The sequence below is a fragment of the Phaenicophaeus curvirostris genome, chromosome 13, assembly GCF_032191515.1.
Source record: "Phaenicophaeus curvirostris isolate KB17595 chromosome 13, BPBGC_Pcur_1.0, whole genome shotgun sequence".
Classification (NCBI taxonomy): Eukaryota; Metazoa; Chordata; class Aves; order Cuculiformes; family Cuculidae; genus Phaenicophaeus; species Phaenicophaeus curvirostris.
The window spans coordinates 12,646,512-12,656,761 of record NC_091404.1 but is presented as its reverse complement, the minus strand read 5'-3'; the positions used below and the strand labels follow the sequence as shown (position 1 = coordinate 12,656,761).

The 10,250-nt window shown below is 58.5% G+C and overlaps 2 protein-coding genes across 2 annotated transcripts; both read right to left on the bottom strand.

Moving 5' to 3' along the window:
• Nucleotides 1–1,145: 1,145 nt before the first annotated feature.
• On the bottom strand, nucleotides 1,146–5,414 carry LOC138726350 (putative uncharacterized protein ENSP00000383309). The gene is made up of 7 exons (XM_069868035.1): nucleotides 4,910–5,414; nucleotides 4,076–4,195; nucleotides 3,426–3,551; nucleotides 2,742–2,824; nucleotides 1,776–1,995; nucleotides 1,493–1,558; nucleotides 1,146–1,313 (listed from the first exon to the last, which is right to left on the bottom strand). Exons 1-7 carry the CDS (start codon nucleotides 5,412–5,414, stop codon nucleotides 1,216–1,218), a joined length of 1,218 nt encoding a protein of 405 aa, XP_069724136.1. The 3' UTR covers nucleotides 1,146–1,215.
• Nucleotides 5,415–7,061: 1,647 nt separating this feature from the next.
• On the bottom strand, nucleotides 7,062–9,959 carry SNX12 (sorting nexin 12). Its single transcript, XM_069867308.1, has 4 exons — nucleotides 9,763–9,959; nucleotides 8,081–8,176; nucleotides 7,739–7,863; nucleotides 7,062–7,249 (listed from the first exon to the last, which is right to left on the bottom strand). Exons 1-4 carry the CDS (start codon nucleotides 9,925–9,927, stop codon nucleotides 7,147–7,149), a joined length of 489 nt encoding a protein of 162 aa, XP_069723409.1. The 5' UTR covers nucleotides 9,928–9,959; the 3' UTR covers nucleotides 7,062–7,146.
• Between the last annotated feature and the right edge of the window lie 291 nt (nucleotides 9,960–10,250).

Here is a 10,250-nt window from a genome sequence, read left to right as displayed (position 1 = left end):
GGCACCAAACAGGGCTCCAGCTTTCAGACCTCACACACAGCTCCACCTCCAACTTCCCAATGCCCCATTTCCACAGCCCAGTCTACCGCTCTCCACCCTCTCCCCTTCAGTGCCCTGATCCAGCAGCATGGGCCAAGGGCTGGAAGTAGGCAGAGGCATGGAGCCAAACGCACGTCCTGACAGGAGCAAAGGAAGGCAGACAAAGGCAGGGCACACATAGCCAGAGCCAAGGAGGTAGGAGGTGGCGCCAGCCCAGAAAGGCAGCCAAAACCCCTGCAGAAGCAGATCCAAATCAGTCCTAGGAGCCTCGCCACCTTCCACGACTGGAGCATAGAATCAAAGTATCTCAAGGTGGAAGCGACCCATAAGGATCTTCAAGTCCAAGTCCCTGCTCCTTGCAGCACTACCTAAAACTAAACTATGTGACTAAGAGTATCATCCAGATATGCCCTGAACTGTGACAGGCTTGGTGCCATGATCACACTGCCCTAGGGAGCCTGTTCCAGTGACCAACCACCCTCTCGGGGAAGAACTCTTTCTAAAAAGACCTGGAGTCTTGTGTTCAGTGCTGGAGTCCTCAGCAAAGGAAGGACATGAATCTGTTAGCAAGGGCCACAAAGACGATCAGAGGGCTGGAGCACCTCCTCTATGAGGACAGGCTTAGAGTTGGGGTTTTTCAGCCTGGAGAAGACAAGGCTCCGGGCAAACCTTATAGCAGCCTTCTTGTACTTAAAGGGAGCCTATAGGAAAGCAAGGGAGTGCAGGGATAGGAAAGGGGTAGCAGTTTTAAGCTGAAAGAGGGGAGATTTAGATTAGACATTAAGAAGGAATTTTTTTACTGTGAGGGTGGTGAGGCACTGGCACAGGTTGTCCAGAGAGGTTGTGGATGCCCCATCCCTCGTGGTATTCAAGACCAGGTTGGATGAGGCTATGACCAATGTGATGTAGTGGAAGGTGTCCCTGCCCATGACAACGGTTTGGAACTGGATGATCTTCAAGCTCCCTTCCAACCCAAACCATTCTATGATTCCCTAGCTGAGCAGAACCAGTCACAGCTAGACAGACCTGCCCTTTCTGCCCAGCCCCTTGGAGAACAGCAGGCAGCACCAGGCATCAGCCCTACCGCAGCCAACAGCAAGCATCACTGAGAAAAAGACACCTTTATTTTAAATACAAGAAGATAAAAAATCCATTTGTTCAAGAGTTTCATAAACTTCACTGGCAGAGGGGCTCAGGGATCTGGACAAGCATCTGTTGCGTGTCTGTCCCCAAGTCACCACCCTTCTCCACTGCCGCATCTTCTGGACAGATTCCTGGGAGCAACGACAGCATCAAAGCATTGCTGTTCCCGGCACTCAGCACCTGCCCCACAGAGGAGGCCACGAGCTGTCTGCCTTCCACCTCGCAGCCCTCAGTTACCCTGACAAGGGATCACTGGAGCATCCCTGCAGCTTGCCCAGCGGAGGGAGCTCACCCTGGTGAGGGAACATACCTGTTGCTCTATGCTGAGCCTGCAAGATCGTCCGATGATAGGCTTCACACTGCGCAGTCTTGTCAGCTGCAGGCAGGAGGCAAGTCAGTGTGTACTTAGCCCATCCTGAACACGTCAGCCCCCTGAATCCCTGGGGCAGCAACTGGGAACCTGCTCTACTCCCCACTTAGAAGCCAGCCTCATCCCCACAGAGCTGCAGGCCCTGGGCTCCAGGTACAAGTACAGCGGGTGTCATCTGGATTGTGGGTGTCCCAGAGACCCCAAAACAGCGAGCCCCACTTACCTAGCTCATTCTTCACTAGCTCCAGCTCGTTCTTTACGTACTTCAACTCGCTCTTTACATGCTCCAGCTCATTTGTTACTTTCTCCCACTCCTTCTTTGCATGCTTCAGCTCGTTTGTTACTTGCTCCATCTTGCTTGTTACTTGCTCCCACTCACGCTTTGCACACTCGGGCTCGTCCTTTAGACACTTCAGCTCCTGGGACAGCTGATCACCTGCAGACTTGCAAAGGCAGCATAAGCATAATGCAGGCAGTGGCCAACCCCACAAAGCAACCCACAGCCCAGCCCTTCCCATGCAGCATCTCTGCAGGCAGCACCCGCACAGCAGCGGTTCCTGGGCTCAGGGAACCCTGCTCACTCCCCTCAGCACGCCAGAGCAAGGCTCCATTTCAACATTCAGCCCTGCTTCAGGAGCCTAGTGCTTTTTCAGGGCAGCCCAATCAACTCCCCAAGCCCAGCACTGCAGGACTGCTGCCAAGGTGAGTTCATCGCAGCAGTGGTGCCTGGCGAAGGAGCCACTATTTGCTCATGAGCGAGCAACTGCCAGTGCCTACAGGTCACAAGGATCCCTTCGGCAGGCTAACACCACACAGCAAAGAGCCCTGAAACCGCTGGCAAATGCACAAAGTATTTTGCAGGTAGGAGACTGCATGCTTTGGAGCCTCACCTTGCTGCAGGCTTGCTCACCCCATCCTGAGGACACATCCAATGACCCCAAGCCACAGGACTGTGCATATTGCAAAAGCTTCATAAAAAATTCATTGGACAGAAGCCCACTGTTCCCTGAGCACCAGAGAAGTGGTAAGGCCATACAGCAAATGTGCAAGGCCTTGTGTAAACCCCAGGGAAAGGCTAAAACAGCTCAGATACCAGCCCAGAACTTGGCAGCCCCAGGTCCCATCACTTCCCACCTCTGCCATTGATGGCTCAAGTGCTCCGTGGTGCCAGGACACAGTTGGCTCTTACCTGCTCAGCAGGGACTGCATGCCCAGGGGCTAACTTGTTGGAAAAAGAGGACCTCTCTAACTCCCACGTCTGGTCAGCCTTGCCTGTGAAAAGAAGTGTCATCAATAGAAACATAACTGCCATCTCCAGCTCCTCTTCAGCCAGGCCACAGAGCTGCTCCGGACCAGGGACAGAACCTGTCCAGGGGAGCCAAAGGTCTTCAAGCCCCTCCAGCCCAACGGCTGCTGCTGGCAGCTCCACAGGCTCTCCACTCTACAGGGGACAGTCCCTCCTTTGCTCTCAACATTTCCCTGCAGCTCTTGGGTTGCATTGCATATCAGCTCCTGCGTAGTCGATCCTGAAATGGAGTCCAGGAAACGAAAGCAAAGAGCATCAACCCCTGCTCAGGGAGAGCCCCGAGAGCAACGCACACTGACCACGACCACTCCCATCCATCCTACTGATGAGCTGGAGCACCAGATTTGTTCAGGGTCTTTGCTGGGTGCCTCTCGGGAGAGGCTCCACCTAGTCTTGCTGCTCTGCATCTCACTTCCCTTCCTCTGAACTCGAGGATACACTGCCCTCTCCTGTCCTTTCACAGGGCCTTGACTCTGCAGCCAAGACCTGAACGTTCTCCCCAGGGCAGCAGCTCCCTCCTCCCACGACACCCCAGCCTCCAGGGCTTCTGCCCAGACCCACTCTTACCGAAGCAAAAGCGCTTGGGGGAAGGCACTTTTCCCAGCAGCCGCAGTCGGGAGTCAGAAGCCACGGTAGGAATCGCTGTAGAGAGCCTCTGGGAGGGCAGCCTGCGACCCCCAGCCCTGGCAGCAGCTGTAATGGACAAATATTATGCGCAGAGGGTCCCACTCTGAAGCAGCGACACTGCATCCCCAAGGAAGTTGTGGCTGCCCCCTTCCTGGAATTGTTCAAGGCCAGGCTGGCTGAGGCCTTGAGCAGCTTGGTCCGTGGGAGGTGTCCCTGCCCATGGCAGAGGGGTGGAAGCAGGTGATCTTTAAGGTCCCCTTCCAACCCAAACCGTTCTATGATCCCATAAGCTCTCCTACAGCCCAGGGCTCAGCCGCGCTGCCCATCCCACCCGCAGGGACCAGCACACCCTCACAAGACCACAGGGTGAGGGCTCCAGGCCACGATGCAGTCAGCAGGAGCCCACATCCCACTAACGCAGCACTTGGGGCTGCGTACGCTCCCTGGCCTCCTACCTGTGCTGCTCCCAGGGACTCCCTGACTCCCTACACTCTGTCCGTCCTACGCTGCAGCCCAGGCCCCCCTTTCCCCTGCACCATCAGCCCCCAGCCTCCCCGCTTCGCGCCAGGCACCGGCAGCTGCAAAATTACATTCCGTCTGCGCGTCCTGGGCCTTGGATTTGGGAACAGTGGAAAGCTGCGCGGGCTGCAAAGCCCCACTGGAACGTGGAAGCCTGGAGCTGGTACTCGGCGTCACCTTCAGCTTGGAACCTGGGGAAGAGAGAGGGCTGGGAGCGCTGTCCTCAGCCCATCGCGGTCCCTTGATCCCAGGATGCTGCTCTGCTCCCAGCAAGGAGCCAGCTCCATCACCGGGGAGGCACCAGCTGCTGCCCCGAGCCCTCAGGTGTGCTCAGCCCATCCCTGACTGGGGAGACCGCTCCTCGAATCCTGTGTTCAGTTCTGGGCCCCTCACCACAAGAGGGATGTTGAGGCTCTGGAGCGAGTCCAGAGAAGAGCAATGAAGCTGGTGATGGGGCTGGGGAACAGGCCTTATGGGGAACGGCTGAGAGAGCTGGGGGTGTTTAGCCTGGAGAAGAGGAGGCTGAGGGGAGACCTCATTGCTCTCTACAACTACCTGAAAGGAGGTTGTAGAGAGGAGGGTGCTGGGCTCTTCTCCCAAGTGACAGGGGACAGGACGAGAGGGAATGACCTCAAGCTCTGCCAGGGGAGGTTCAGGCTGGACATTAGGAAAAAATTTTTCATGGAAAGGGTCACTGGGCACTGGCAGAGGCTGCCCAGGGAGGGGGTTGAGTCCCCTTCTCTGGAGGTGTTTAAGGGCCGGGTGGACGAGGTGCTGAGGGACATGGTTTAGTGTTTGATAGGAATGGTTGGACTCGATGATCCAGTGGGTCCTTTCCAACCCGGTGATTCTAGGATTCTAACGCCCCAGCCCCGACCCCCTCGGCTCCCCGGGCCCCCGCTCACCTCGGGGCTGCGGCAGCTTCGTTCCCGGGGCGCCGAGCCGCCTCTCGGCCGCGGGGAGCTCCGCACCGGCCCGCACGGCCCTGCCGCGGCCCGGGGAGCGCCGGGGTGTGCGGGCGCGGCCCAGGCCCGGTGTGGCTCGGCTCCGCGCCGCCCTACGGGCCGGGTGGTGGGCGCCGGTACCGGGCGGCTGGAGGCGCCGCGGCTCCGCGGGGGCCGGGTCCGGGGGGGCGGCGGCGGCGGCCCCGGACGGGCCCCACAGCGGCGTGGAGGTGGCGGGCGGCGCGGGGCCGGGCCAGGGCGGGCTGTCCCGTTGCCGGTGCGGCGCGGGTTCCGCCGCCGAGTCCCGGAGCAGGCGGGAGACGATGGCGCGGCATTCCTCCTCGAAGAAGCTGCGGTAGAACGGGGATCGCGGCGGCGGCGGCGGCGACGAGCCCTCCACGTGCTGCAGCAGGTCGGGGCAGGTCGGCGACACCGACAGCCTCGGCGGCTGCTCCGGCCCCGCCATCGCGGCTCCGCACCGCCCCCGGTGCCCCGCGGCCCCGCCCCCTAACGGCGGGAGGAGGGAAGCGCCCCCCCATCTCCCTCCCCGCTGCACAGCGCCCCCTGCCGCCCTCGAGGACCAATCGCACCCCGAAAGAGCAGCGCCCCCTGCCGGCGGGGAGGAACAACCGCGCCCCGGTGTCCCCTCCCGGTGTCCCCCCCGCCCCGCGGTCCCCAGGACGAGGCAGAGACTTGGCTTCACAGTGGTTTAATGCGAACGGAACCGGGACGTTACACTGGACAGGGTGGGGACAGCTGGGTGACGGCAGCCCCGCGGCGGGACGGGCAGGGGAAGGGGCCAGCGCGGGGACGAGCCCTGACACCCCCGCCCCCGGCCCCCGCGCTGCCCCGCAGACCCTCCCGGTTTCAGCGACTTCTCCTCCCCGAGAGCCACCTCTCGCCCGGCAGCACCAGGTCCTCACCAGAAAGCCCAGGAGACGTTGGGGAGGCGTTGGGGACGTGCCTGGCAGTCCTGTGCTCCGAGAAAGGCTCAACTGTGCCACCACAAAGTGACCAAGCGCTTATCAACCTGCCAGCCTCGACCCGAGAGGCCCCAGAGCTGAGGCCTGACTGCACTCATCGCAGCCGTGGCAGCTGGAGGAGCCTCCAAAGGCCAAACTCACCGCCTCAAACCCTGAACGCTCCCCTGACCAGCCTCGTGTCCTCGCTTCCGCACAACTACTTCACTGCAGAACGGGGTAGGACACACAAACCCATCGTTACTTCTCCAGCTTTGTAACCAACTCGGGACAATGTCCTGTTGTATCCTCACCCCAGGCCCTGCCGCTGGGCTCCTCCTGTGGCAGCCCCACCAGCCCCCTTCTGATCCTCCGCAGCCAAAACCACCTCCTTCCGTCTGCAGCCGGGGCGCAGGACGGGGTCACTGCGGCTCATCTGGGCAGGCTGCTGTTCCACCACACCAGCCCACGGCACAGCGAGCTGTGGCGTTTTTTAAACCCTAGACCAAGGCCTCAGAGTGCAGATGGCTACAGCCCAGGCTATCCCAGCTTCCACACGCCAAACTGACCATGCAGAGCACCATGAGCGCACACGTCATGGAAACCCCTCGAGCTGCCAGCAGCACGGTAGAAAGGAGGGGGATTAACACGAATACACCAAACGGGTCGGTAATGCAGGAGGCTGAGTGCAGGGTCAGAGTAGGTCTTGGGTCTCAGCACTTCCAGACAGTGAAGAACAGGGGTTTCATGCAGGGTGAATGGGGTGGACGACAGACCAACACACCCAGGCACCTACACACTGTTTTGGATAAGCCTTACTAAAACTCTAACACCTGATGCAATCACTGACCAACATGACAACTGCTACTCTTCAGAGTCTCCTTCAGAGATGCTTGGGGCTGCACGGACAGGGGAGCGAAGGTCACCTCATACCCTCCTGTACAGGGAGAGGGGCAGCTCCTACACCATAACGTCATAAGCAAGTTCCTGCTCCACACCTATTCACATCTGCCCCTAGGTGCGGGACAACACGCTCACTTGCATAAATTTTCATACCTTTAGGCCACGACCACAGCCCAGTAGAACAAGCTGCTGCCAGTTACAAAAGAGGAAAATACTGAACAAACTGGGAGGTTCAAGAGAGGAAAAGCTGGTTCAGAGAAGACAGATTTAGTGTAAAAATAAATGTCATTTTTGCAGGAGGGAGGGTGGAATGGAGGAAGACAGTGCCAGGTGCTCCTACTGGCGCACTTTCCCTGGGACGTAATTCCTATCGATAGTCTCCTCTTGCAGGAACATATGTAAGCAGCGCTCATTCTGTGCCAGTGGGTGTCCAGCAATTCTGGAAGAGAATTAGTTGTGGAGGTTAGCACTAAGACACCCACACTTCCACTCGCAGTAGGGGGCGAGTAAGGCAGACCTCCTCACTGACAGGCAGCCAGCTCCAAGCACATCCACACCGGCCTCTGGTCAAGGTCACCGTATCTGTGCACAACAGGGCCAGCAAGAGGTGCCCAAGCACAGGGCGTTCCCTCCCACACCATGCCCTGCAGCAGGGCATGAGCATCCTGAACCAACGCTACCCCATTATGAGGGGAACTCATAGCTCTTCTGCTAATAATTGCTTCACTCCCAGAAGAAAGCGCTGAACAGAGCCTGCCCTAAAAGCAGGACTCGCTTCAGAACCATCGTTTCATTACCTGGCTGCAAGCACCATCCTTTCACACGGTACCTGTGTGCAGCAGATCTCCTTCCCAGCCAACCCACAGCCCTCTTCTGCCGGCAGCAGCCGGAAAGTCAGCACAAAGCACACCCAAGACATCAAGCTTACTTGTTAATAAACTGCTCTAGTCCCTGCCTCCGCTCCTCAATGAAAGACTCCTCAAAGATGCCTTCGTCTCCTCGGAAGGGAAGCTGTCGTTTCAAAGCCTTTCCAGGCAGCGGTGGCACTACAATCTGAAGGCACAGAATCACCCTGTCAGCAGAACAGCCACCCGCAAGCAGACATCCTTTGCTGTCTGACACTCATCTCCGACCCCATTACATGGATAGAGATGAAGCCCCAACAGCTGCCCACCACCACGGCATCTCTTCTGGGCAGCTCAAGATAATCGCTACAATCGTTCCCATGTGCCCTGGTTTCAGGAATAGGCAGGTCTGAGCCAGGCCTCACCTTACTGTCTCGTTCCAGCTCATTCTTCAGCCATTCAAAGTCACTGTATCGTCTCCTCACACATGACTCCTTCAATTTGAAGATTGGGAGGTTTGTCTGTAATGAAGAGAAGTAGTTAATTTGCACGTTGCTTTGGGAGCCAGGTAGTATTTCAATATGTAATTGAAACCTGAAGCTTTGTTTAGAAAACCAAGGCCCCTGAGAAGGAGGCATCATGAGAACACCCAGCTTCTTTTATTCAGGACAGAGCGCAAGCACTGAAGCCCTTCAGAATCACAAGCTCTTGCCAGGCTACTCAGACCCAGCCACTCCCTCCCCCTCAAGTGACTATTTCAGGAATACACACCCTCCCAGGGCACACATTGGAACCAGGGCTCACAACAGAGAAGAATGGTTTGGTATTTTTCCCCCCAAGTTCACTCCATTTTGAAGTGATTTACAAGACAGCTTTAGAGCAGCCTGCAGAGCAAAAGAACCTCTGACCCAACATGAGTGTTTCCATGGAAGAACTAAGGAAGAAAATCTTGTCCTAGCAACTGTTCAAGGCCAAACCTCACGCTACAATCTTCTCTCAGAATACATTGCCTACACTAACAGGCAAGCAGCGTTCTCCTATCCAGCTTGTGTCAATGGAGGAACGTGCAGCAATTCCCTGCCACTAGGTCTAAAGACTGACAGCTACAGTAACTTCACCTTTACCCTATCCACGCAGCTTGAATGTTCAAGGAACTGCGGCAGCAAAACCTTCTGGCAAGGAGCACCCAGATGAACACAGGAATTGCTGCAACACGTATAAGGCCTGCGAAATAAAACCATCTTCGCAAGATCTAGTTTCAGTGGGACTAAGAGGTTCCATTGCCACCTGCCAGGCACCCTTTGCCAGCTGGACCCAAGCATCAGAACAGAACAAAGCAAACGCTCAACTCTTCGGAAAGGTGGAGAGACTCAGCAGGTAAATCATGCGACGAACAGAAGTCTGTGCTACCACTGTAACACACATTTGTTTCAGAGGAAGCTCAATTTTAGGTCCTTTCAGCTATCAGAAGCAGAGCTGCAAGAGCCCCCAGCACACTTATGGTAAAGAGAAACCTGCAAAAAGTGCTACAGAAGCCTGCCACACACGCTCCTGGCTCACGGGCTCCTTGTAAAGTGATTGAGTTGACTCAGAAGGAGCAGCCAGGCTGCTCTATGACCAGGTCCCAAGATACTGTCAGCGAGCTTGCTGGGGATCACCATAGAATCATAGAATCACCAGGCTCGAAAAGACCCACCGGATCATCGAGTCCAACCATTCCCATCAATCACTAAATCATGTCCCTCAGCACCTCATCCACTCGTCCCTCAAACCCCTCCAGGGAAGGTGCCTCAACCCCCTCCCTGGGAGCCTGTTCCAGTACCCAATGACCCTTGCTGTGAAATTTTTTTTTCCTGATGTTCAGCCTAAACCTCCCCTGGCGGAGCTTGAGCTGCGCTCAGCACCCACCCAGCGGCGCCTCAGTGCCAGGGGAGGGCCCAGCACCCTGCGGGACCCTCCTCCTCCTCCTCACGCTTTCAAACCCTCACTGGATGCCGGCCCCGGCCAAGCCCCCGCCTGCAACGCTCTGACCTTGAGCCCCGGCTCCCCCCGAACCCGGGCTCGGCCAGGGCAGCTCGGGCTCCCCCCGCCGGCCCCGGCCCCGCACCCGCATGCGGAGCTCGTAGCTGGTGTATCTGGCGCGGCCCATGCCCACGGTCTGCGGGTTGAAGATGTCGATCTCGAGGAAGTTGCTGGGGGGCCCGTACGCGTCCGTCAGGTCCTGCGGCTTGGCGTTCAGCCGCCGGGTGTCCGCCACCGCCGCCTCCGACATGGTGCCGCCGCCGCCGCCCCGCCCGCCGCGCCCCGCCCCGCCCGCTGCCGCAGCCTCGCCGCCCCGGACCGCGCCCGGCGCCGCGGGGCCCGCCCGCCGCCTGCATAACGCGGCGCTTATCCAGGGGCCGGGGCCGCGCCGCCCGCCCCGACCGCGCGTCTCAGCGCAACCTCCCGTCCGCCCCCTGCATAACGCGGCGGCTATTCAGGGTCCGGGGCCGCGCCGCCCGCCCGATCGCGCACCTCAGCGCCCCCTGCCGCCCGCCGCCTGCATAAGCGGGGCTGCTATTCAGGTTCCGGGGCCGCCGAGGCCGAGTCGGCAGC

Excerpts from the sequence above, each read along its gene's own strand:
- LOC138726350 (XM_069868035.1), bottom strand. The coding sequence starts at position 5,414 with ATGGCGGGGCCGGAGCAGCCGCCGAGGCTGTCGGTGTCGCCGACCTGC. Across the intron at positions 4,196-4,909 it reads GAAGCTGCCGCAGCCCCGAG|GTTCCAAGCTGAAGGTGACG; the intron begins GTGAGCGGGGGC and ends TCTCTTCCCCAG. Across the intron at positions 1,314-1,492 it reads GGCTCAGCATAGAGCAACAG|GAATCTGTCCAGAAGATGCG; the intron begins GTATGTTCCCTC and ends CGTTGCTCCCAG.
- SNX12 (XM_069867308.1), bottom strand. The coding sequence starts at position 9,927 with ATGTCGGAGGCGGCGGTGGCGGACACCCGGCGGCTGAACGCCAAGCCG. Across the intron at positions 8,177-9,762 it reads GCTACGAGCTCCGCATGCGG|ACAAACCTCCCAATCTTCAA; the intron begins GTGCGGGGCCGG and ends TCTTCATTACAG. Across the intron at positions 7,250-7,738 it reads CTAGAGCAGTTTATTAACAA|AATTGCTGGACACCCACTGG; the intron begins GTAAGCTTGATG and ends ATTCTCTTCCAG.